The sequence below is a fragment of the Parasteatoda tepidariorum genome, chromosome 6, assembly GCF_043381705.1.
Source record: "Parasteatoda tepidariorum isolate YZ-2023 chromosome 6, CAS_Ptep_4.0, whole genome shotgun sequence".
In the NCBI taxonomy this organism is placed as follows: domain Eukaryota; kingdom Metazoa; phylum Arthropoda; class Arachnida; order Araneae; family Theridiidae; genus Parasteatoda; species Parasteatoda tepidariorum.
The window spans coordinates 3624772-3652626 of record NC_092209.1 but is presented as its reverse complement, the minus strand read 5'-3'; the positions used below and the strand labels follow the sequence as shown (position 1 = coordinate 3652626).

Sequence of the window (27855 nt, the reverse complement as noted above, 5' to 3'; positions counted from 1 at the left end):
ATTAGTTTTCCCTCTTTATTCAAAGTTAATTCAAATACTGAAGTATTCGTTATCACAAATGGATTACGAACCCAATCAAATTTTTTTTATATCTAAATTTGGGAAATAATGAATAATCTCACCTCTAATGTTGTCAAGTGGTCAATAACAATTTAATGAATAGTGTTATGAAAATCGTTTGGGACTGACTCAAACTTTTCCAAATATCTTTCTTGAGCTTTATTCTTCATATATGTAAGTATTCATATATATATAAGTACTTTTCTTTAATTTAAACTTTACTCGTAATTAAAAAAAAGCATTATAATTTTTATTAAAATTTGGCGGCATACTTTAAGAATTTGGCGGCACGCAAAAGTGCCGCGGCACAGTCGTTGAGAATCACTGCTCTAAGGGGATCAACAAGCTTTCAAAAGATATCAGAAGAAACTCGCTCTACATCTTATATTATGCTTTTTCTCCTTCTAAGAAAAACTTAAAAAATATTTTTTTAAACTCCTAAAACAGCGTTACTTATTTTCAAAATGGTTTTATCATTTTATTTAACATACACCTTTTCTAATTTTATCTTGAATTGTTTATTATTTTAATTTGATTATTTAGAGAACTAATAATAACCAGAGTGTATTTAAATTTATAAAATTTTACTATGTAGTCATATGAAAGTAATTTCTATGCAGTCATATGAAAGTAATTCACATAGAGTAACTACATTAAAAATAAATTTAAATTTTCTCTATAAATCAAATAAAATCTGTTAAGTTTTTTTTTATTACTTATTTAATTTTTTTTTCTTTCAATTACAATTAAAATACAAAAATTTTTTACTACCTTTTTTTAAAATTTTAATTAATTTTTTAAACATTTTTTTAGAGATAGTTACACTTTTTTCAAACTAATTAAACTCTACCACTTTGAAAAAATATATTGACATTTAATCTATTGTTTAAGCAAATACTTTTGTTTACTATGTAAATTTGATTTAGACTTAAATATTTGAATTTCGCAATTTGAATGAACTAAATTAACCTTCACTAAAAACTCACTTCATTTTAATTATTACTTTTGCTAACTACAATTATTATTGTATAAATAACTCCGAACTGGAATTATGATTCGATCTTAAAAAATAAACACCGGGGTTATTTGTCACAAACAAATTGAAACATCAAAATTGAAAATTATTCGATTTAATTATCACAAAATTTTAAATCATATTAAGACAGATCTAGTTTCCGATTATATCACTTAACTTATTCAAATAATTTAGCTCGGATACATTTAAAACTTCACCCACAAACTCATATTCATCATTTTTACTTACATTATTTCTTCTCAGTTATAGTTACTTTAAAAACTTATCGCCAGAGATATTATTTAACAATAATACAAAAGAAATTCCTTATTGATCTAAAGCAGTTATTTAGTATAAATTTATTAAACTGCATATTTTGAGAGCGCAGTTTTATATGAAGTTTATTTTAAAGGAATAAAGGAAAATATAACTTATTAAAAAGTGAATATATTTTATTTATCAGCTTTTGCTTGTTAAAAGGTATTTATATTTTATCAAATAATTTTTATCAAGTAATATCTTGTGATTACTTTATATAATAAAGGAACTTCATTTTTAATTAAATTATTATAACCCTAATAACAAAGAATAATGGTAAAAGTGGGTAATGAACGCATTTTATTTGTAAATGTCGTAAATAAAAGGACAAATAAATAACTTACAAAAGTATAACTTATTTCTAAGAAATTCCTTAAAAACTATCTTTGATAAGCTTTATAATTTTCTAAACGTAGAAGTAATATTATAAGAAAATTGATGTAACTCTTTCATTTCAGTTATGAGGATTCATAAAAAAATACCATTATTTCTGTCGTAAAAATAAATTATAACATTTTCGACTAATAAGCTGAAGTGACAGTTTAAATTTATTTTTCTAATAGATCATTTCGATGGATCAATTAAAAACAACAAAATAAAACAATTCTATGTTACATTTTAATATATAGATTTGTGAAGCTGCTCACTGTATATAATAGAAAGATTTATCAAAATAATCGAAATTAATTTATAAAAAAAATACGATACCGAAATTTTTGAAACAAGAGGCATTTATTGATTTTCATTAAAACTTACAACATAACAACAGGTTGAGACAAGTTTACTTTGCAAAATTTTATCAAATACAAAAAATTATGGTAATCTAGAAGATATATTCATATAGATAGCATGCTGGCTAACCCTGGGAGGTTTTCGTGTTTTTCCTCTCCATGTAATGCAAATGTGGGTTAATTTTATTATATGTATTTTAATTAACTATAACTAGACTAATTAAGGTTTGCAGTGCAGAAATTTCTTCTCAGAAAACTCTTCTCCATGAATGGCAAAGGAGGGTTAAGGAAGAGAAATTAAAATAACACATTGATTACATACTTTGTTCTACCGAATATAAAAGAGCGAAAAATTGTGAATAAAAATTACATTACACATTTTTAATATGAATTTGAAAAATTTCTCATTATTAAATACATAAGAGATTGCATAATTACTACTCTTAATATATATTTTTAGAATATTGCTAAAAAAAGTTTAAAAAAATGTATTAATTAGGAATTACAGATTAATGTTAAAGCAATAAAAAAGGACTAATAGTTTAGCTCTTTGTNTGTTTTTTTATGGGTACCGTTCAAATGACAAGGGGGGGGGGAAACTCCGATGCTAACTTTTCGAAGATTATCTATACATATCGTGTGTCTTAAAATACAGTAGAACCCGTTTAAAAAGTTTTCCTGCGTTAGAAGCTATTTTCTTAAAAAACTAAATACTATAATGTTAAATTTACCTTTATAAGAAGTTTTTTTTTTTCCTGCTTCAAAAGTTTTCACTCCCTTCCAATTTCCTTTAATTTTTTTTTATTTAGTTTTACTCTTCCCTCACAAAAACAGGAAATTACAAAGACCTTCTTTGCTCATTCATTTCATAAAAGAAGATGATTTAACAGGAACAGATGTGAGCAAAGGAATGTGACCCAAGAGATGATGGGAATTGCTTGACCCACCATAAATGAAAATCAGGAAGCCTGATGACTCACCACTCTACCTTCGTTCTACAACTGATGCATCATTATAAGGTAATTTAATTCCGTCCCACCCTCATTTGAGTATGCGGTGAAATGTCCCGCCGCCGCGACAGCTCCAAGATCGGAACCGCGATCCGTCCACCAGCACATGAGACCGCCCGGGTGACCAGCCCGGCCAGGCCACATCCGTGGCATTTATTAAAAACATCTAAAACATTACAAATGCCGATGGCAACAGCAAAAAAACAATTAAAATGCTCCGAGAGACCCGCCTTATAATGCCGAAGCCGACGGACCTCCCTCATATTGAGCCAAGGAAAATTAAAATGTTTGAGAAACATAGAAACATCACAGAGAAGATGACAAACTGTGCGCCAAATGTAGGCAGTACATAAATAAACAGATGATCTTGACATACCATACCAACAGATGATCTTGACATACCATACAACAGCAAACATATAAAAACAAAATAAATTTTTTTTTTTAAACGTTGCACAGTAAAAGTGACAGCTAAAACCTTGCAAAAGCAAGGGAGGACCACAGAAAAGGTATCATACATACTTGTGAAATAATTTTTTAAGAAATAAATTAATTTCATGAGCAGTAAAGAACAGTTAAATCAACCAATAGTGAAAGACAGCAAATCCAACAATCATGAAATAATCGACAATGATTGGGGAGATAAGGGGGACACAATTTGAGCTAACTTTTCATGTGCGGCCCGCGAGTGCCCCTGAATATTATAAAAAAAAATTATTATAATTCTTTTAGAAAGTAAAAATTACTCCTCTAGAAAAAATGACATAACATTATGATGAGTAATATAAAGGAAGATCCGACTGATTAGTCAAACTTTTTCTAATGAAAATCAGTACACCTATAATTAAGAGACTCATTAAATCAACAACTATATAATTCTGCGGATCAATGACCGAATCAATCAGAAAACAATGACAAATGAATGGATTAAAAGAGAGAATGAATGAGTCATTAAATCAATAAATGAGAGAAAATTGGATTGATAATTAAAATAACACAAAATCTTCCATTTATTGATTTACAAAATAATTTATAGACTTCTTTAATCTCTGATTATTTATCAACCTTAACAATTAACTGTAGACTATCATTTAACTGCTTATTCATCTACGAGCTAATCAGCATAGTAAAAACATATATATCAAGGGCAGTCATCATAAATTACCCTCTGTAAAATTGTCAATTTTTAGCAATCTAACGTTTCAGTAGGTAAGACTATTAAAATTGCAGATAATTTTTATTTAAAAAAAAATCAACAATTTGATTTTAACAAGCATAGCTGTAAAAATATTACACATAGTAGTAGTTTTAACTTATGTGGAATATTGTGAATTATGTGAGGTCAAAAAAATATAACATAAGAGGTTGCAGTGGTAAGTAGGAAAATATTTGGAATTAATTTACTAACACCAATAGTATTAATAAAATGACAGAAAATTACAACTAATTTTATATTAACATTTTAAACTAGACGTGAATAATGTGCATGAACAAAAAAATATATATTCTTGTTTCAGCATTACTAGTATAGTAAAAATAGAATTTTAAATGAAAATCATAACTTCAGAAAACTGTTAAGAATTCTGCTCACAGTAAGTGGTAAAAAATTGAATGACATCTTATCTCAGCTTACAAGACTTTTTAGAAAGTTTAGAAGCATTGCTTTCTACACACACACATTGTGTATATACAGTCAAACCCCGTTAACGCGAAATCGCTTATCACGAAATTTCGCTTAACGCGAAATAATTGTTAGGTCCCGTCGATCGAGTCTGAAGAATAGTGTTAATTAATTCTTTTAACGCGAAACCCAAATCGCAAAATACCGCTTAAGACGAAAAGAATTTTTTTCACTCCAAGTCAAAATTTCTTCTTTTACAAGAGTTTGGAATTAGTGTTTTGAAATTTCTACTCCTACCCTCGAATCGAGGTCCCATCCTTCCATAATTATCTCTTTTGATTGGTTGCTGCTATTCTGTTTCGGAATGTTCTTTGCACGTGCGTGGAAGGGGGTGGAAAGTAGTGCATAAGCACACATGATCGTGGTAGAGTCCGACTGTCAGTTGCCCTTGAAATTTCGTAAAAATGAGTCGAAAACAGCAATCCTTGTCCTTAGAGACTAAACAAAAAATTTTGAATGAAGTTTGTGATGGAATATTAAAGAAAACAGAGATCGCGACGAAATATGGAATTCCCAACAGCACGCTATCTACGATTATAAAAAATCGTGAAAAAATTGAAGTCGCATATGCTATCAATCAATTTGAGCCAGCTAGAAAGCGAATGAGAACAGGGGGAAATGAGGAGATCGAAGTAGCGCTTTTGCGATGGGTGCGTGAAGCAAGGAGTCAGAATCTGCCTTTAACGGGTCATGTATTGCAAGAAAAAGCAAAAGTTTTTGCGGATGCTCTCGGCGTGACAAATTTCGCATCTTCAAACGGTTGGTTAACACGATTCAAAAAGCGTCATGGAATTGTGTGTCATAAAATCTGTGGCGAAGAAGCAACTGTAGATAAGGAGACTGTGGAATCATTTTTGTCTGAAAAGTGGCCTGCTCTTAGGAAAAATTACGCGCCACGTGACATTTTCAATGCTGATGAAACGGGACTCTTTTTCAAAGCATTGCCCTCCCGTACATTGAGCATTAAAGGAGAAAAATNAAAAAAAAAAAAAAAAAAAAAAAATAAAAAAAAAAAAAAAAAAAAAAAACTGAATTCACCTTAGAATTTGTTACATACATGTTAATATGAAAAATATTTTTCTTTACATTAATATTAGTTATACAGTTTCCATTTTTAAAATAATGGGAAAGGAATTCCCTTTTTTGTTATGGAATTAATCCAACTAGAACGTCATGAAATCTGCCCCCACTCCTGATGACCCATCAAAAAACTCCTGCAAACACTTGCAGGAATCTTTTTGTAGTAAATCACAATATAGATATTATCCCTGCAGCAGATTAGCGCTCAGAAAATATTTATTTTATTAAAAATTACATTATCTGTTTGAAATTATCGCCTCGCACAATAAAATATTAAAAACAGATGCAACTTGTCTCCAGAAATCATGACGGTAAATTACATCATAAAGAGTAGAAGATATGTTTTTCTCCCCATTTCTATTGAAAACACCATTCATTAACTTATATTAAACGATAAATAAAATATGAGTGTTTAATACTTAGTAAATTACACATTAGGAAGACTCACTTACCCTTGTTTTGTAGAAACGTGTTAAGACAGCGAAACCATGGAGCGAAACCCCCTTATGTTCATCATCACAAGAGAAACTTGTATCTGTACCGTGGACCCCTAAATTCGCAGACAGGTTTGGACCCACCCCCTAGGAAGTGACGTTGTGTGTCGATAGTTATAAGAAAGTGACCAATGGCTTTTGTTTAGCCTTTAATCGTTCTCCCTTCGCTTGGGGGTCGTGACCTCTTTTCACAGAGTTCACATCGTTGTTTCTGAAAGTGATTCTTCTTTCATTTTGACAATTACGTAGTTTAAAATAAATATCTATATTTCTTTGATCTTTCTTCAAGAATTTAATATGTAGCATTTGTTTTAAACTTGTTTGCATTATTGTATTTATTATAAGAGAATCGATTCCCTTGTAACTATATTTACTAACAGTTTGAGAAGAAAAGAATTATTCTAAAAATTAAAAAAAATAACATCATATTACAAATCAAATACATCTTTATTTATTACCTTTTCTAAAAATCATACTTTAAATGTTTTCTTTTTTAAATAAGTGTAATTGATTCATTCAGAAATATCATCACCATATTTTAAAACTTTAGAAATTATCCTATTATAGAGAGCTTTTAGATTTAACGAACTAATGATTAATAAGGGTTATTTAATTTGACAAAATTTTGAAGCTTTCTATTTTTATTAATTTCATTATTTATAAAAATTTTATTATATTTATGATTAATTTATTCCTTTCTCATTATTTATAATTATTTCATTTTATATTTGCAGTTGATGAAATACGACGTACCTTTATACTACTAAAAATCTTTTAGTTTTAAAGGTACAATAAGTATCAAAATAACGTGCAATAAATGAGCTTTATTAAATAGGCAGAATACATGAAATAAACTTTGAACTAGCATTTTTTAAATAATTGTTAGTTTAAATAATGTGAAAAAAAATTGCATTACAATTAAAAAAAACTGCTTTTTCAATTTTATTTGGTTATGACATTTTTTTTCGAAATTGCAAACTTATACATTTTAATAAGCAAAATTGTACGTTAGCATTTTAAAAAAACATTATTTTCTTCTCTTCTATAATATTTTTTATAATAAATTACAATTCGCAACACAAACAATACAATATTTTTTTTTTTCAAATTTAATAATTTATCTCTTTTTAGTAAATGATATTTTCAATCGCTGTGTTAAACTGAACTAGATCTGGAAAAAAATTCTCTGCAATTAATTTTTTCACTTTTATTACCCTCTTACATTTAAACCCAACTCAGAAGACAAGGATGCCAAGTAGTCGTACTTTATTTAAGAATTTCGTGCTAGAGTTTTTAGTTACACAATTTCACTGTTGTCGTTCTGACCATAAGGTCACCCAATCAGCCGTGGATTACTTGCAAGTAATGAAAATAAAATTAGAACTAGCAGCTGAAAATGCTTCATTAGTAGCAGCTGATAAGCAAAAATCCTCAATAAAAGATCTTCAGTTAGAAAGTTTGACATAAATGATCAAGTTGTGCTATTGATTCCGGATTCCAATAACAAAATATACGCGAGATGAAGAAGGTCCAGAAGTTCAGCAACATCATCCCCATTCATATAAAGTGAAACTATCTGATGAAAGTGTGAAACATGTTCACGTGAATAAAATTCGGAAGTATCATCCTCGATCTCTGGCTGTGGGAGTTATTTTTGAAGAAGACAGTGACTTAGGAGGGAATCATCCGTGTCCAGCTACAACAAATATAAAATTCAATGAATCTCTAAGAAGTGTATACATGACCCATTCAGATCAAGATAAAGGAGAGGAACTTAGACAGCTGTTGATGGAATATGAAGAACTATTCACTGGCAAAGTGAAAATTGCTAAAGTAGGACCTCACCGCATACGACTCAAGCCAAATACGGAAAGAAAGAAACCATATGTTTACCGAATTCCAGAAGCGCTAAAACGCAAAGTGGATGAGCAAATAGAGGAATTGCTGCGACAGAGTCTCATCGAAGTCTAATGCAGAGAACGCGTATCCAATAGTGTGTGTTAACAAGAAGGATGGTGTCTTGCGGCTATGCGTCGATTACAGAGCTTTAAATGCAGTAACTGTTTCAGACGATTTTCCAAAGGAAGAAACAGTAGAACTAAGTAATTCCATCGGTAGTGCAAATATAATTAGTACTCTAGATTTGCTGAAGAGTTATTATGCAGTGCCCATGGACCCAAAGTGCAAAGAACTTACATCCTTTAACCCTTTAAAGCACAGTGGTACGACAGCGAAAACGCACTTTTTAAAAAATTATTCCTAAGCGCACAACGGTCAATCTCCGAAACCAATTATTTTAAAGTATTATTTTAACTTTTCTAAACATCACCAGATAGCAGCACTACACTTAGATTATATCTTCCTTTGAAAAAAATAAAAAGTTTTCAAGGCCCTTTTTCATTACTACAAGTTTTTTTTTTTTTTACTCAATAAAATACAAAAAAAGTTTGAAGTATATCACTCAGATTTGTTGTTTATGAGCTTCTTTTGACACACAAATTTTTCCCAATAAAGATTCCTCAGAAAAGTATTTAATTTTTACGTTTATTCTTTTTGGTTTCAGAGTGAGGCCACTGTGCCCCTAGAACATAACATCCACCAACTTGTGTATTTATCCTTTTCCCCCCTTCATTCACTCAGATAGTGAAGTGGGTAAAAATTTATTAGGGTTTTTTCTTGCATGGGGCTTATAAATGAAGAGCAATGTGTCTCTTATCTATTTCTATTGAAAATAAAGTCTATTACCTCAAACTTCTTATCTGAAACAAGTTAATTCTGCTCATTTGAGTTCTTTTTGAATAAGCGAACAGTCGAATTTAGTTGATGATTATCTATTTTCTACTTTCACAATTTTTCTGCGTTTCATTTCTCTTAAAAATTAAGAATTTAAATTTTTTTTTTACTATTATTAATTTATATTGATTACAATTACGGGATGAGAGTTTTATTCTCAATAATAGAAAAGTTCCTATGTTTTGAAAACTATTTCAAAATTTAAGTATTTTAGTAGCAGTTTTTCCCTATCTAAATGTCTCGCCGTAAAGGACTTGGAAGCAGAACTCCTTTCCTAACAATGGAAAACGAGGAGTTAAAACGGAAAACAAAAGCATCGTTTTATAAAGTTTTCAATACTGACTGTTACACAAAACGCTTGAAATGGCAATAATCTATCATAGCTCTGAAATGTAAATTTAGAAAGGATAATAACGTTTCAAAAGAAATACGAAACATTGAGTTACATTCAGAACTATTTTAAGTATTTCCGAATTTCATTGAATCTTTCATAACATTATGGGAATCAAGCAAATCAAATAAATTGTTTACCTAAGATAATTCTATATAAAAATAATTCTCAATTGTTCAGCATTTTTAATTATTTATTTTAATCAGCATAAAAAAATTGAATAGTAATACTTGCACATTTTTAAACTAATTTTATCTACATAACTTTAAACGACAAAATCCAAAGTCTGAAGGAAATCGCAGAAATAGTTTTTGAGAATTAAAAATTTAAATATATGACTTTTTTGAGATCTCGAAAAACACAAAAAGTTTAGGGGCCCAAACGGCCATTAACGTTTAGGGGCCCAAACTTTAGACCGTCCTTTAATCTANTCACATGAAAATGTTCTATGTGGACACTGGTTAACCACCGAAACCACCACCCCCTTTGTGGGACAATGAATCAGAATTTTTTTTTTAATGTAATTTTCCCATTTTTAGACCCTATGCATCATAATTAGTTTCTCAATTTTTTAAATATTTGGGTCACATAATAGGTTCAGGCCGACATCAGCCTGATCCAGTGAAAACCAGTGTGACTGAGAACTTGCCACGTCCAAAAACCAAAAAATACCCACGCAGTGTTCTTGGTTTGTGCAATTATTATCGTGACTACATACCTAGTTATTCAGCGCTTGTGTTTATCTTTAACAGAATTTACAAAGAAGAAAGTCGCAGATAACATTCCTTGGACACAAGAACATGATGCGGCTTTTCTTCAACTAAAAAGAGCTTTGGTCGAAGTTCCTTCTCTGTACACACCGATTTGTGAATTACCTTTCATTATCCATGCCGATGCATACCAAACAGCTGTGGCTACGTGTTTGTCACAAAAAGTGCATGACAAAATACACCCTATCGCATATGCAAGCCAGAAATTAAGTGCTAGCCAGCAATCATGGTCTACTATCGAGAGAGAAGCAAATGCCATAGTGTGGAGTTGGAAAAGATTCGAGGTTTGGGTTTTTGGTTCGAAAATAGAGTTCTATACGGACCACAACCCTCTACCATTTCTGACCAAAAGTGCACAGCAATCTGCACGACTACAAAGATGGGCATTCGCATTGCAAAGGTATGACTTTACTATTAAACATTGACCTGGAGCCAAAATGCCCGCAGATGTTTTAACACGTTTATTTTAGTGTTTTTACTTATAGATATATATTTTTTCAGCTGTGCATAATGAAGAATCTTAGTGCTTAAAGAACAACTCTAGTGCTTAAAGGCATTAGTGTTTTTTTTATTTGTTTTTCATCAAGTTATTTGCTAACATTACTTTTACTCATTTAAATATATTAATTTTGGTTTATGTGATTGAAATATATTAATAGAATAGTAAATTTAATGATATGTTTTATTAATAAGAATTTTCCGTGTCAAGTATTGTTTTACGTAGTTTTGATGGAAATTGTAAAACTTGTGGTATTTCTTTTTACATATGTTTACATTTCTTTAATTTTATATATTAGTTTTATATATTAATTTTATTTTAATAATTGGAAAACTTGTTTTAATATTTGATAATTGTTGTTTTAATAGTGGATAATTGTTATTTTCATGTGGTTAATTATAAGCTAACTTTTATATTTTTTACAAACCATTTCATAGAAATAATCAGGGCTTATTTTATTCTTATATATCAGATTGAAAGTAAAAGTAATATTTCAATCTTGGTTGGGGGGTGTCGTGATTGGCTCACCACTAGAGGACGAGTTAATCACTAACCCAATCTTTTTATATTTCTGTATTTTGGCTGCTAAAGGCCCTTAATATTTTCATAATTATTTTGTTTATTGTTTAAAATATTAATAAATATGTTTTGTTGCTGTTACGCTTGGATATATTTCAAAAGCAACATTGCACCTGACATCACTCTCCAGAATTCATCTCCTTGTCATTGTAGCTATTATAAGTTAATTTTTTTTATGAGTATACCTTTAAATTTTAAAATGAAAAAGGCCATACATATGGAAAACTGTTATTTATTAAAGAAACTCTTCAAAATGTTTTTCAAAATAACTCAATTTATTAAACGAAACACAAACTACAAATTTGAGATAGAAATTCTCTCTTCAGTCAATCCGAATTTAGAATAATCTGAAATTTGTCTCCATTTGGTAGAGGTTCGGGAGGACAAATCTTCGTCAGGATTTGTCTCTTTTTGTACCGCAAAACATCAGGGGTGTCAGGCCACTTCCAGAATTGTCCACTTTTCTTCAGCACACATGCCTTGTTGCTACTGTCGAAATCAGAAATCATTTGACCCGGGTACATTTTTCCTTTATATTTTAGAGAAACAAAGTCACATTGCACAGGGCAAGTGTTTTTTGCGTCATTGACTGACTCACTGCTTGTCAACAGTTGACCAGAGACTGTTGTAGATGGGTGGTCAACATCTAGGACATCAATCGCAAGCTTTCTACTTGACAACAGACTGTCACAGGTGGGTGGCACGTAGATGATAGACCGAAACAAGATAGCACCCAGTCACCACACGCTGAATTAAGGGTTATAACTGGTAAACAAAAAACCATTTTGAAGCGTCGAAGCGTGTAGAACCTCTTTGATAGTTAGGTAACAAAAAACTGAAATAACCTTTTTTCTGGCTGCTTCCGAAATATGATTACCAGACCACACTTCTTCTCCAGATCACAACACCACAAATCCAAGTCGACACAAGTAATGGTAGGTTACAATTTAGGTTATAATTTGATTGGTGTAGAACCACAGTTAAAATCGCCGTTTTCGTATTTCGATCGGTTCCTTCCTCTGGCGCCATCTGCCGCTTGAGTTCGAAAACCCAGCAGTACCCGTTTGACGGTATGTATTAATAATGAAAATATTAATCAAGAAAAAATATAATCATTAAAATCTAGTTTATCTGGGATAGTCAACTGAAAGTCGACAATTTCGGAAAAATAAGACTTATCTTAAGACTCCTTTCAGTCTTCAGTTTTGTTCTTTTCGAAAAAAAATTAAGTTTACTTATTTAAATTAATTAAGAGTTTAAAAGAGAAATTCTTATGACTTGCTTTTGTGAAATAATTAGCTTCAAGAAACTATGATACTTACTCTTAGTCCAAAAATAGGTGGAAAAAGATATCAGAACTGCAATAAATTTCGTCAAGAAAAATAAATTAAAAACTCGTAATAAGTTTGCATTATGTGAACAGGAAAGTAATGTCTTTTACGTGCTTTAGATATTAAAATGAATTGAAAACAATAAATTGGTTTTTAAGACTAACGAATATTTACTGAGCTGAAACATCACTTTCCGGTCCACCTAATAAATAAAAATGGTCTTTTCATTATTCTGCAGAGTGGGTATGCTTGCATGGTACTTTTTTCTAAGAATTAATAATTCTTAAAATAATAAAAAAATATGAATTTTTTTTTTATTTCATGGTGTTCCTTTTCCTACACATTCCGTCGCAATTTCAGGTTTCAGAATCTTGCAAAACATTAAAATAAACAATTGTAACAACTGTGGTGACAAAAACTGGACCAATAATTTATGAGGTAGGAGACATTCAAGACATTGAAAAAAGTTTGAATAGCAGAATTAAAATAAGGTAGTTTAAATCCAATTAGAATTATTTCTCAAGAAATACTTTAGTCGTCATTAGGTCATGAAATTTCTCATACTTAAAAAAAAGTTTCAAAGACCAGCAATGAATTACGAACGAAAACAAGTATTTTTGAACACCCTATGCCAAAAAATAAATAAAGCAATTAACTTGAATGATAGATTAAAAAAAGATTGATGATGGATTGATAGATGAAATAAAAGATTTTAATTTGCACTCTATGCATGTGCGGAATAATTTTAGAAATGTTTTTATATATTTATTATATATTAAACAAGTGATTAAGAATTTAATGCGTTCTTTAAAAAGTAATGATAATCACGTCTCCACTTCAAACTAATCATCATGTAGATTAGGGAAAAGATATACCACGTGATTGCTATTTTATCAAGGAAGCCAACTCAGAAGACAAGGAAACCCTTAATTTAAGAACTAATTTTTTTGTGAGAGGCCTTTAAGAACTGAGTTTGCGTTACTCGAGTGATAATTCTATTGATATTATTCTACTAATTCTATTAATATTATTCTATTAATTTTTCAATGTTATACTATAAAAAAATATACAATTGTAAAGCTCAATTTTTTTTAAAAATTTGTCTTTCATACTAAATTTAATGACAATTAAATGAATACCCTTGGACGACTAAATTTTTATTGCTAAATTAAACCCTACGAATGACCTAACTATCTCTACAGTTATAAAGTAATCTTCTTAGTATTTCTTGAGAAATTAATAAAAATGTCAAAATCTGAAAGCGTCTCTCCCATTATTGTAGGGCATCATTGTTACTCAATAGTTGTATTCTCTGTTGAATAATTACTCGCACAAACATGCGAAAGTATAGCGTCTATCAATAATTCACAGTAAATCATTCTTATCTCTGAGAATATTTTAACAATTGACAGCTAACAATTTAAAACTTGCGTCTTGAATTACAGGTGATACTAATTTTTTATACAATTATTTTTAAAATCTTAAATTTCTTTACTTTTCACTGATTAGAAGATTTAAGAATAAAGTTTAGATAAAACGAAAGCGCGGCAAAAAAAATGGGGAAAGGGGGAAACTCATGAAGCTATTCTTCATTTTAGTCACTAATTGGCTAAAAAAAAGTCACCGGTTTTACGCAACTCATTGTAAATGAGTTGTTTTTACTCATATTTCTACTAAAATAGTCGCCCTAGTTGATATTGCTTTAAAACAGTCGATTTAGTCGCCGATGGCAGCCCTATATTCATAACAACAAATTTCAATATCCAGAGTATTGTAACATACAAAAATTTCTTTTTATTGGAATGTCATATTACATCTCAAGAATTATAACAAAGTTGATTAAGAAATGCATTAATCCTTATATTATTTAGGGTTTGAGAACACTTAGCCCACCACACATGTGATTCAGGCATAGATTCGCCATCCTCTTTGATGTCATCGTGTTCTGCGTAATCACAGGAACTGAAATAATCCTCATCCTCCTCTTCCGATTCTTCAGCCCAACTTTCAGCACTTTCACACATAATATCAATATTCCTATCTAATTTCTCGATGCACAAATCTATCCTGTTCATATCAAAACGTTTTAATGGAGTTTCATCAACAGGAAATGAATCAAAAAAATCTCTGAAATACTGAAGGTAGGATCTTTGAAACAACAAAAGACTTTTTATTTTCATGTACGTTCTACCACCGCTTCTATCATATAAATATTTTTCAATAGGTGTAATAGCCTCAACCAACAAAAATCCAATTTTTTTCTTCTCTTCGTCGAAGAAATGCAATTGGTATTTATGGGCCAGTGCTCTTAGAAGGTCTTCTGTACAGCTCACTGCAATGTTCTTTAAAGAAATAGAAATTGGCTCCATAAAACCATAAAATTTCATAACAGGATGAGCATAGATATTAAAAAGACGTAGGAATTCTTGAATGAAATGCATTAAATATTCTTCTGAATTCTGTTTTTCACAGTCAAAATTATCAATATCCAAAAGAAATCGAGATATAAGCTCACTTGCTTCTTTTAAGTGATGAGTTCTATTCTCTAGGGACCTCAAGATAAATTTATTCATGCTATATTCAGGTTTTTCAGTATGAATTATTTCCTTAAGCCGATTCATAATTAAATTACTATTTAAAGATTTTTTATCCGAATTAAGTTCATTTATGGAGTTAAGCAATTCACAAAACTCCCAGGCATTGTTACTACTCTGGGTGTCTTTCAAGTGCTGCAGGAGTCTCTCTTTTCTTGGCATATAATAAAAAGGCACCTGAAAAGAAACAAAAAATAGTATAAAAATGACGACAGTCTAAATTACAGATTTTCTTCGTGGGAGTGGCGTTTTGAAATTTTGTGAAAAATATTTACTTATTTCGAGGAAATTACTAATTTTGTCATAATTTGAGCTTGTCAAAAATTAGTTTCTCAAGATTTGATGGCTATAAAAAATGTCGTGATTTTTTAAAATCATAGAAATTTAAAGAAATAGAAATAAAAAAAACTATTTTCAATGATTAAATACGAAATATAATAAGAAAAAGAAAGAAAATCGTAGTACACACATTCCTACATAATTGAAAAGAGGAGGAGAGGGAAGGGTAAAAAGCATGGAATTGGTTTTCTCCCCAGATGGCGTAATCGAGAGTTGCTATCGCGAATGCTTACAAAGGCTTTGAAACCTTATAAGCATTAGGAATGTTTAAAATTGTTATGTATTGAAGATAAGAAATTGGTGTTCAGGTAATGTAGGTGCTTTGTAGGGGGTGTTAGGTTTTAAATATAATCAATCATCAATGCCTTTACCTATTCACCCTCAAATGTATGAGGATTTTCCAGTTGTAGATGGAGCTTGATATTGCGCATGTTCAGTGGACAATGTAGAGTTTGTCTTTGTAAAGAAACTGTTCATAGCCATTCGTCTGGATTAGTGGCGGTGACTATGGTTATGAGGTTCAACTATTTCAAGGGTAAGTTGGGTCGTTATTTCAGACAGTTTTTGAGTCGGGCAGGCAGGAGAAAGTGAATCATGCTCCCCTCTTTAAAATGCACTATTTCTTGTTTCCATAGCAGCAGACGGCCTTAGACTTCGTGGCGAGGGGAGTTCTTTCTTAAACAAACTATATAAGTGAAATTTGATCGCTTGAATATGAGACAATTTTACTTGCGCGACAAACACAAGCATTGAATTTTTCTTCTTCTGTCACTTACTTAGCTTTATTATCCAATATTATACCTTTCGTAATTCCAGCCAGTCCAATATATTTTAAATTTAATAAAAACTGTTGTTATCTCAAAAAGAGCAAATTATCAAAAGAGAGAAATAATAAATAATATAAAAATTCTTGCAAAGATGAAGCCAGTTTAGTTTTTGTGTTTTACTATTTTCTCAAGATTTAAAAATTATGGATGAATTTTAATTCTCATTTAAGTACAAAAGTTTTTTTTATTTATTTATTTATTATTATTTATTTTTTTTGAAAATATAGTAATTAAATAGGGTACTATTGGCAAGTGACTGAATTTTACGATGGGTACTATAGTTAAAAACAGATAGCTATTTTTAATAAAGTTTCACTTAATGGGTATTTTTGTATATCTCTATTTTTATAACACTGTTTTTTGAATGAAAAATTATTCTAAGTTCTTTTGTGAAATAAAAATAAAACTAAATTCATTATTTACGAACGTGAAATTACAGAAATAAAAAAAGAATTAACAATTCGCAAATTAAAGTTGTAGGGTGATTTCATTTATTGTTAATTTAATGAAAATAATATTGAAAATAAATAATATTAATAAAAATAATATCAATATTATATTAATTAAATTATAAAATAATCAAGAATTTTACACTTTTATTTTAGAATTTTCTATTTTTTCCTGAAACTGCCTTCCAGCAAAATTTATTGGAATAGTAAATTTGCAATTTAACTAGAGAGAAGTTTTAAAATAGCTGATGTTTACCATCACATAAAAATAAAATTATTATGCAAAATGATGTTGCTGTAAGATCCTAAATATTACTAGAGATATTTCTAATAAAATATATCAGCATTTAAGAAATTACTTGACTCCATAAAAATCATGATTTAGAAATGCAAATAAAACAAGCGGCGAAATAAGGAATAACCAAATAGCAACCTTTCTCAGGATTAGAGGAAGGAAGATTTGTCATCGTTGCTGTAACTCATCCTCCAAATGTCTGACGAAATAAGACAAGGTCCATCAGACCGTTGACCCTAAGGAAATCGAGGACCAGAAGGGGCGACATTAATTAGGCCCATCTTAGAGTATGGTCACCAACTTGGGTAAATTGGAGAAGGTTCAACTGAGTGCTGCTAGAATTATTGCTAGAATCTAAGACGCAGCTGTCCGAGAGTTCTCCATGAGGCTAACCTCTCCAAACTAGAAGAATATTATAACAAACTTTGAAGCTATAGTCAGCATGAAAGAACCCAACTGGAATAACAATCAAAGACTTAACAGCTTCTTCAGTCAGGCTAAGCTTCTGTGTTTGCCTTATAATGAAATTGAGTCTTAAAATCTTCCCTCAATTCAACTTCGATTCCCGTTCACCGGTTCCAGCTCATCTCTGACAGTTGGCTTCATAAAAAAGATACCCGACATAAAAAAATTTTACGGACAGCAGTAAACTGGACGCAGGCATCTACAGTGAGAAACCATCAGGTCTTCAAAAGTGAATTAATAGCAATTGAACAAGGCCTTGAAGCTGACTAATTTTTCACCGTTTTATCATTAATAATCTAAAATTAGGTTTTATGTCGGAAAGTTAAATTGCCAGTTCTTATGCTTTTTTTTTCTTTTCTTCCAGAAGTGGACACGTACCTAGGTTCGCAAACCCTTAACCGTATAGTCCACGTCTGGACGACAGTCTAGCTCGCACAAAACTCGGCACATTAGTAAACCATTACAAAATTCATAACTGCACCACCACAATTACAAAGCACAATTGTCCAATACAGATGGCAATAATGCGTATCACATTAGTTAAATTTATTAAAAAAAAAAAATTTTAACAAAAATATTTGAAGCAAAGAGAACAATAAATGAAGCGAATTTTGTGTTATATACATAATAATTGAAAAAAAAGAAGCAAAAAGAAAACAAATAAAGAAAATGTAGACGAGGACGAAATGTATAATGAAGGACAAAATCAAAAACTGTTAAACACTTTCAAGATTACTTAAAAAGTCAGGTTTAATTAAAATTTCAATAAAGAGTCGTTTTCTGCTAGAAAATTCATTACGTTAATTAATTTAGAGTTTAATGTTTTATTTGGAAGAAAGTTTTTTTGCCAAATATGTAAATTATTAATGTTTGAAAGTCGTGTATGCCATGATATTGTGTAAAGACAAGTTGATAAGTAATGCTCTGGTGTACCTGGTTGACCACAGGTACAAAGGTTTGTATCCGACATATGAAGGTAATGAAAGAAAGAAGGAAAAGGGCCGTGACCTGTTAGGAACCAGATGACTTGTTTAATTGGGATTGAATTAAAGTAGTTGACATTATTGATGATGTTAAACAGACGTCTTCCTCTATCGGAATTATTCCATTGGTTTTGCCAATTACTAGATAAAGATTTTTTAAGAGATTGTTTTAGGTGTGAAACAGGGAGAGGAAAGGAATAATTTTTAATGCTTTGTGTTGCTTTTTTGGCAAATTCGTCCGATCTCTCATTACCTTCTTTATTGTTATGCGCTTTAATCCAAGAGATTTGAATCGCGGTGTCCATTAATGCATGTTGAATGTCTTTGGTTTTGAGGTTAGTTGATCCTGCGTCTTTAATTAGGGCTTTAGAGTCTGACCAGATTATGTAATTTATTTGTCTGTTGAAGTTTGAGTTATTTTTGATGTGTTTTACACATTCTAATATTACCAATTGTTCGACGTGAAAAATAGAGTTGTTAATATCCAATGTGAAGGTTTGTGAATGAGCATTGTTAAGAAATGCGAATGCAGTGCCTGTTTCAGTTTTGGAACCGTCAGTGAAGAAGTTGGTATCTTTTCTAAAGTCGTAGTTACCTTGCTCAGTTAAAGAGATTTTGTTTTTTATATAATAAGATGGGTGATAAATTGGCACTTTTAATTTATTTTCATAGTCCTGATGATTATAACTTATCTGATGGAAGAATGCATTTTTTTTTAAATTTGAGTTAATGTTGTTGAGCATGACAAGAGCAAAATCTGGTCTGGAAGGCAGTTCTTATGCTATATGCAGTCTAATTAAGGATTCGTTTTTTGTGTATGTACAAAAGTTAAAAATAAATAAATTGAAATAAATAATATAAATAAGTGGCCATATTCACGTAATTACACAAAGAAAAAAGGACATAGAACACAGAGAAAGAAAGAAACATCCATGCCTTGCCCGGGATTCGAACCCAGGACCTTTCTGATACCTACACTGCCCTCAATAAACGTTGGTCATTAAGGAAGCATATTTCTTTATTAAAGAATATAATTATTTTGATCGTGAGGAGAATTACTAATGCTTGTCCTTTTCATAATTTACTCATTATATTGTTGTTAGAAATATTATATTTTATCTTAAAAAATGCCATTTATTTTTAATGGCATTTTATTAGAAATAATTTCTTAAAGTAACCGAAAGATTAAATAAATTATAGATTGTATCTAAATATCTAATCTGAGGTTTCAATACTCATCATTAGATATAAAAAATAGTACTAACTCGCGGAACCCCTTTAGCTTTTCCGAGGTACCATAAGGTTCCGTGGAACACCATTTGGGAACCTCTGTCTTAGACATTGGACTCTAGGGTGCAGAAGCTTATTGTTACAGTTGGGTGGTCAGCTGTCTGTGGCTGCAAAAAGTACTCACTATCAGAACTCCTGTAAATCTTTTGCGGAAGATTAGGGTTCCGTGGAACACTATTAGAGAACCTCTGTCTTAGACCTTGTACTAGGGTGCTGAAGCTGAGAGTTACAGTTAGGTCGTCTGTGGCTGTAAGAAGTACTCACTAGCGGAATTCCGGCAATTCTTTACGGAACCCTAGGGTTCCGCAGAACACCGTTGGGAACTGCTGTCCTAGGTAATACTAATAATTTTTTTTAGTTTTAATGCATTTTTATTTTTATTATATTTGTATAAAAATACAGTTTTATTAAATAAATATTTTTTTGTTATAAAATTGATCTTCATATTAAAAATATTAATATCAATAATTAATAATAAGGATATTAGTAAAAACTTAAACGGTAAATTCACAAATAATAACGTAAAAAATTCAAAATGCATGACGCTAAATAAATCAATAAATAATTTAAAATTACTTTTTTAATTTTAGAAAAAAATCTTTTCAATAATCAAAATAAGCTTAATTAAAAATAATGGATTCACAAAATCTGATCAACCAATTCTTTTAAATCGATCCATATTAACCCGGAAACCCATTTCTCCAAGGCTGGTGGGGAAATTCCGTACCTCCACGACACAATTAAATTTTTGCTTTAAGAAGACAACAAAAATGCATTGATAAAAACATATACCGACACATTTCTTCTTATTAAAATAAATTTTTTTTTCACTAATTTACGAAGTTTTTGAAAATTTAGTATATCATCGTTTGTCAATTTGAACATTATTATCAAATAACAAACTACAGTACGGAAAAACAATTATATGGAGAGGTATGACATATAACTGATCTCCTCCATAAAGAGATTTTAAAAATTGCCTCATCCCACCCCTTAAAAAAGTTTAAAGAAAAATATATTTTCTGTGTAGCATAATTACTGGTTATACACTTATATTTATAATTGAAAACATTAAGATGTGAATTGAATATTCAAAAATTTTTTTTTTCTCTTAAATGTCCTCTTTTCTAAAAATGACTTAGGTAGGTTACTCTCGTCTTAGCCCCCATCACTCTGTAAGTACACATTTATGTTAGAGGATAAGGTAATACTGAAAAGAATCGTGTCACAAAACAGTTCTTTTAATGTTAAAAGATATAAAATCGCTCACATGAGTCGAACAACCAGCGCAAAGAACCATTCAAATACTGTAATGTTAAAGGATAAAAAAATGACATAAAAATCAACTCTTTGAGCCGATATTAATGTTAAGAGATAGGTTCGAAAGAATCGATTCATTTGGCTTAATGATTTATTTAAGTAAGTGAAGCAAACAGTTCATTGAATCATTAATTCGATTCTCAACTTTTTTTTTCCTTATTTCTGTTAGTTTTCATCCAATCAGAGGTTCGCATTTATATTTCAATTTATTATCCAATCAGCGCAACAATTTCATTTTCTGTAGCTTTCGCTTCTTGGTTTTGAATAAACGATCACATGGAACTCCGCTTTGCTTTAGTTTAACAGAAGTTTAAAAATTGATAACAGATTCTAGTGGAGAAAAATATGCTCTTTAATACTAAAAAGTAATACCTGTGCTTTAAGGCTTTAATTTCTTTTTATTTAAAAGGAAGAACCGAAACTGTCAAAGAAAGCTTTGCAGTTGTCTTTGCCATCTTTAAAATAACTGTATACCAATAAAGTTAATTTTGTAAATGGGAGAAGAAAAGAAAAGGGTAATGCAATAGTAATTGTACTTTCCATAATACCAAGTTCTTGTTTCGTCCCGGCCTATAAATTCAATATTTTACTTTTGATAAAAATAATGTTTAAAGATATAATTTTCATGAATTAAAACTCAATTAAATTGTAAATTATCCCCATGATAAATGATTAACTTAATAGTACTTTTTCGATAATTGCTTATCAACCAAATCTTTTATTTATTGACAACTAATGGTTAGCTTAATTGAAAAAATTGCTGTAATAATTATTTTACAATCTGTGACAAAGTTGCAAAACTGATTATAACTACTGATTTTCGCTGGCAGGCCACTTACTTTGTGTGAATTATTTGGTTTACTAAAGCCCGCAAATCAAATGTTTTAAGATTTGTCTAGGGGGAAAAAACCGATTATTAATTTTATATTAGTATTAGTTTTGTTAGATAAAGTGTAGTTCGTTCACCAGGAGTTGCCACTTGCTCCATCAAATCCTTGGACGAAGAGTTCATTTCAGAGCGGGAGTAAGAGGGAAAAAACATCTCCGCGCTTAAAATTGAGACAACCGTTAATGCACGCCAAACACTAACAGTGAATTCCTTTTAAGTCACTTACTGCGCTTTATCATCTGCTATTATACACCTTTTGTTTCTCTATCTAATTAAATATATTTCAAATTTAAAAACGGCTGTTTTCCCAGCAAAATGTTTAAAAAGGACAAATTATTCCCTCAAAAGAGAGAAATATCATCAGATTTATGAAACATTTAATGTTAAAAAAATGTGCATAAAGATTGCGAAATAAATATTTTTGTCATACGATCGCCAAAATAACAATTTTGTTCGGGATTGTTCACATCCTTCTCTCAAAAATAGCGAAATAGTATCGTCGCGTACCACGTGATGAAGGCGGGTGCCAACCATAGAGTTCCAACTCCTGGTGAACGAACTATCAAGATAAAAATGCCGTATAGAGAGGCGAAAAAAGAACCGAGGGGCTTCACAGAAGGTAAAGCTTGATTAACCCCTGTAAACGGTACACGAAATATGAGTGCTCAAAAACATTGTCACTTTTTAAAGAAATATTACAAAAAAGTTCATATTTACCTCGTCCAAAATACGGTAGCAATAACTAATCCTATTCAAATAAAACTCTTCCAAATTAGAATCAGCTCCGTCAAGTGAAGATCTTCGTGCCAATAAACATTTCTCTATAATAGATTTTGAGGCACTGTGCAGCAGGAACAACCTAGTTGAAATTAGTGAAACAGCATCAGACATTAAAGCTTCGATTTCCCTATTATGATCGCCGGAGTGATGATGTTCGTCAATAATTACATACTTCACTATTTCAGGCAGATAATTATAATTCCTATCGTGCTCTGAATAATGTAGTAATCTAGTTTCAACCATTCTTAAAGCTCCCTGGGTATCTAAAACCCTATCAGGATTTATCTTATTTGCATTTCTAAAAAAGCGTTCAACATCACTTATAAAATATTTTAAGCATTCCTTTGAACTCTGGCTCTTGGGATTCAAGAAATTAACCGTATCGATACTAAAAAGAAGTGAAATAAGCTGCTGACGTGTTTCATTAGAGCTATTTTTAAGTGCTTCTAAGATCGTATCAATTAGAATATATTCAGGCTTATCTTCATGAATGATTTCTTTTAGCTCACAGATAATTGAATGAGCTTCTAATTCATCTTTGTTCAGGGTAATTTCTACGGAAGGAGGGTGAAAACAATCAGATTCTTGAGTGACTTCTTTAGCGTTTATGAGAATACCACAGAATTTATGGGCTCTGTTGCCTTTCTTGAAAACTTCTAAGGTCTTCTGAAAGGTCTCCTTAAGTCGCACATGAGAAAAACATGCCTGTATAGAATAAAATAATAATTAAGACCTGGTAATACTTGTCAATGAAAATGATATTTTTTGCCTGAATTATCCGAGGTAGGTTTATTGCATTAAAATGGCTGTAAAATATAAATCAAAGTTACACCTTCAGAAAAAGTTGAGATTTGTGTAACGTTATTTTAAGTTTATAAATGTTTATATTTCGTTACTATAGTAATTAAATTATGAATTACGAGCATGAATTCTTGCTTTATGCGCCATTATATTTGACAGTGCAATTATATTAACTCCATTTATAAAACGCCATTACAATGTAGAAAGCGCCTTTACATTGAAGAAAACACTAAATAGAGCCATCACCTCCTACCTCAGAAAGCATCCACACGGTTTCTTATAAGTAGTTTGCGCAGAGTACTTAAAAAGCGAACCACTTGTGCGCATGAACCCAAATTCTAATTTCAAAATACTTGAGAGAATATTATCATATATATTTGACAATTGAATCTATAGTGGTTGACAAGTAAATAAAACAAACCAATTATATTCATAAATTAAACAAATTTTTAGACATACCGTAAACCGGGGCGAGTCTACCCATTTTTTCAGTTTGTCAACTTTCAAGTGGTCAAACTTTTGTAAATATTAAAGAAAAAAGGCTTTCAATAGGTGTTTCGGAATCGCTATTTATTCCTCTTTAAAGCTGTGAAATTGATTTCAGAAAATATTAACAGTTACGCTGTTACTGTATATTTTTATAGAACTGCTGACAAATCTCTCGTATGGGGCGAGTCTACCCATTCTACTAAAATGAATGTTAACATTGTAAATAATCAAATTTTACTATTAAATTGTTATTTTAGTTACTATATAGGATATTTATGAAGTAAAATTCATAACTTTATTATATATTCCATTTTTTTATTCATAAAATAACACAAATTGAGTATTTGATCGATTATCACATTTTGATCACAGTTTTGTTTTTATAATCATTAACATTATAAAATAACATTTTTTTCTGATTATTGTTGATAAAAATAAATTAAAATTAATATAAATTTACAATTAAATAATTAATAAATAATAATAATTAAAGATTATTAACAAAATCGAAATTCAAACATTGGGAATCATGAAAAATCCTTTTCCCATTCTTTTGGGAGGTAATAATAATTTATAAATAATAATTTATTTAACTTGCATTAAATAAAAAAAGTTAATTTTGTAATATAAAAATTGAAAAAATAGGTAAAATAAACATATTTTATATTTACATTTATATTTAACCTATAAATTTTCTTATTAATGATAAATTTATCAATGCAGAATTAAAATAATATACTCAAATTCATTTAAAATGACTTAATTTTAATATAAACAAAGTTCTAAATTATATTATTATGCTTTATTAAAACTAAATACGAATGGGTAGACTCGCCCCGCGAATTCTGGCTTTTTGTTTACAACAGCAAAACTTACATTCTTTTTGTTTTTTTTTATATAAAATTAATGTAATCTTAGTCTTAGATAAGTTTATCACTTAACCAAAGTGAAAATAGTAATAATAATAATATACTTACGGAGCACCAACTAAAAGTTTGCTGATTTTCAATACAAATCTCTCAAAAGACGTTTGAACAGGTCGGTTAAAAAGACACCAAATAAATAAAAACGGATCAAACTACTACAGCGCCATCTTCCTTAGAGTCTGAACTAAGTCCTCCGTCGGTAAAAATTTTTTTATTTGCAATTTAAAATAGTGAAAATTAAATAAAACTAAAATGGGTAGACTCGCCCCGGTTTACGGTATATTTGCTACCACTTTCTAATTTTTAATAAATTTCATATTAAATGGTAATTTCTCTACTTGGTTTACCTTCATAGTGGTTTGATCAGACTACCTACAAAAAACCGTGTGGGGGCTTTCAGTTATAGGAGGCGTTGATAGAGCACCTTTATGTTGAATTCCATTATTTTCATATATCGAGATGTGCCGGGAATTTTTTCCCCTCTCTTTTATATGCTTTAGGTAAGGTCCATCTTGAGCAGAATCATTATCGTTACTAGGTCTACTAGTACAACGATCCTAAATTACTTAACATTAGAAATCTACTTACTCTGCTGTTCCAAAAATGCGGGAGAATTTGCAGAATGGTCTGACGATACATCGTATATAATTTCAGATAAACTTTGCACACAACTTTTTCACTAAACCAAGTATACACTAGTTTTCTAAATAGAAAAAAGATTTATTAGTAAGCATGTGGAAATTACGAGACAGATTATCCCGAATGATCTCAAAAAAAGTTTTTTATAAGTAAAATTGCGGCAACTACGATTTACGCCTACCTTGAATTACATTACGACAAATTGGCGCAGAAACAATTTAACTAATAATCTTTAAATGCATTTTAGACAAAGTATTTTTTTTATCCGTTCCAATTAATCAAGAGTATTGTGTTAATAAAAGTGTAGGGAAGGCAGGGTTAGCCTGGTTGGTAGGGCACTGGACCTGTGCCCAAGAGTTCGTGGGTTTGAACCCTGCCGGCCGAAGACTCCCAGTGTAGTAAATGGTGACTGATGTACGCACGCTAAGTATGTCGAGTCACAAAGTCCTCCATGTTCCCAAAACAAATTATACCTCTGGGGGATCCAGGAGTTTCTTCTGAATTGGTTCAAAATTACAAAGGCTACGGAGTTGAACATTAGTAGTCGTAAACCCAAAATTGAGACGACTGTTTAACATTATTAAATCTAACATTATTATTAAAATTATCATTATTAAATCTTAAATTTTGTTAATTATTATATCTTATTTAAATTGAGTTGTGCAAAAAATTTTTTTATTTTAAGCTCTTGAGAAAAATAAATTTTTGCTAAATTAAATTATTATGCAATTAATTATATTTGAAAAGTTAATTTACTAAAGTTTATTTGAATAATTTTAGAACCTGTTAAGAAAAATAATATTAGTAATCATTTCAGGAATCAATATAAAATCATCAGAGAACAATCATTGATTCTTTATTTGACGTTACATTAATCATTTACTTTTTCAAACTAAAATCAGTAGATAAATTATAAAAAAAGATAGCAAAAATAATACCTGGAGTGGAGAGAATTAAAATTACCGTTAAATTTTGGCAGTCCTTGATTAACCACATATTATTTTAAGTCTGTGAGGTTTGGAAACTAGTGGCATATATGGCCTGCCGATATAACATGAGCAAATTTATATCTGGCAATTATATACTTACACTTCATGAAGAAGATAACAGGTACCCAAGCATGTGACGTCAGTGACAGCTAATTTATAAGCAAAATGGTGTGTTAAAATTTAGCTTCTTTACCTGTTAAGAATGTTAATTAACATGAAGTTAATTAAATAGAACGACGCATTACACATCGAATTTGTTGAAATATAATTCTTTCTAGTTTACTTCTTTCACTCAACTTTGAGTTATTATTTGTTTATCTATTTTATTGCAAGCATAATATATTGTAATGTGTACTTCGATGCAAAATTATTTTGTTTATGTTGTATACATGGCTTTGTGTCTGTTATTGTATTAAGTAAGAAATATATAGAAAAAGAATTGAAATCTTTGTGAAAGGATATAGAATGTGTCACCTGAGAAAATCAATACTTGACGGGCATGGCTTACTCGAAATAGAATGGAAAGGACAGTTGTTAATATAAACAAATGCCTCATTTCATTGACCAATCAGATTGAGACACCCACGATGCGTCACTTTCAGTACAGTCATACCATTGAACTTAAACTAATACTTTATTACTATTTTTCGCTCTAGCCTCACTTTCTCGATTATTACAATCGACTTATTTGCCTGCACAAGTAAAATCGAAAACCTACACTGGCATTAGACTATCGTCGATGTTGGAAAGAAAAAAAAAATCCTCGAAAAACGGGTAATAAACGCACAATACACAGGTTTGGAACGGTGTTTACCATGGTTTTTAACCTCCATAAAAAAAAAATTCCCCCTGTTTTCTAAAGGGAAACATTTTTTACATCCTCAGAAAACTTTTGTTTTGTTTCTGCTATATCTGTAAACATCCTAAAAGCGTACATAAGAGTAGTACTAAAAGAAGAATTCAGAACATAGTTAAAATAGTATTTTATTAAACTTTGCAGAATAATATATGATCATTTTAATAACTTA

At 30.3% G+C, this 27855-nt stretch overlaps 3 protein-coding genes across 3 annotated transcripts in view; 1 reads left to right on the top strand and 2 right to left on the bottom strand.

The window, feature by feature from the left end:
- LOC107438901 (uncharacterized) overlaps nucleotides 1–6437 on the bottom strand; it is a 36631-nt gene extending 30194 nt beyond the window's left edge. Inside the window, exon 1 of the mRNA XM_071181922.1 lies at nucleotides 6348–6437. The gene's annotated coding sequence lies outside the window, so the exon portion shown is untranslated. The remainder of the gene's footprint in view (nucleotides 1–6347) is intronic.
- On the top strand, nucleotides 5220–8360 carry LOC122270125 (tigger transposable element-derived protein 4-like). Its single transcript, XM_043046361.1, has 2 exons — nucleotides 5220–5766; nucleotides 7909–8360. Exons 1-2 carry the CDS (start codon nucleotides 5220–5222, stop codon nucleotides 8358–8360), a joined length of 999 nt encoding a protein of 332 aa, XP_042902295.1.
- Nucleotides 8361–14523: 6163 nt separating this feature from the next.
- On the bottom strand, nucleotides 14524–25923 carry LOC107447603 (uncharacterized). The gene is made up of 3 exons (XM_043046350.2): nucleotides 25788–25923; nucleotides 22921–23688; nucleotides 14524–15523 (listed from the first exon to the last, which is right to left on the bottom strand). Exons 1-3 carry the CDS (start codon nucleotides 25836–25838, stop codon nucleotides 14570–14572), a joined length of 1773 nt encoding a protein of 590 aa, XP_042902284.1. The 5' UTR covers nucleotides 25839–25923; the 3' UTR covers nucleotides 14524–14569.
- Between the last annotated feature and the right edge of the window lie 1932 nt (nucleotides 25924–27855).

What these genes read in the sequence shown, in the direction of transcription:
- LOC122270125 (XM_043046361.1), top strand. Translation starts at nt 5,220, where the DNA reads ATGAGTCGAAAACAGCAATCCTTGTCCTTAGAGACTAAACAAAAAATT. An exon ending in TTTCAAAGCATTGCCCTCCC is followed by an intron (nt 5,767 to 7,908) that starts GTACATTGAGCA and finishes AATATACGCGAG; the next exon opens with ATGAAGAAGGTCCAGAAGTT.
- LOC107447603 (XM_043046350.2), bottom strand. Translation starts at nt 25,838, where the DNA reads ATGTATCGTCAGACCATTCTGCAAATTCTCCCGCATTTTTGGAACAGC. An exon ending in CGCATTTTTGGAACAGCAGA is followed by an intron (nt 23,689 to 25,787) that starts GTAAGTAGATTT and finishes TATTCTATACAG; the next exon opens with GCATGTTTTTCTCATGTGCG. An exon ending in GCTACCGTATTTTGGACGAG is followed by an intron (nt 15,524 to 22,920) that starts GTAAATATGAAC and finishes GTTTCTTTTCAG; the next exon opens with GTGCCTTTTTATTATATGCC.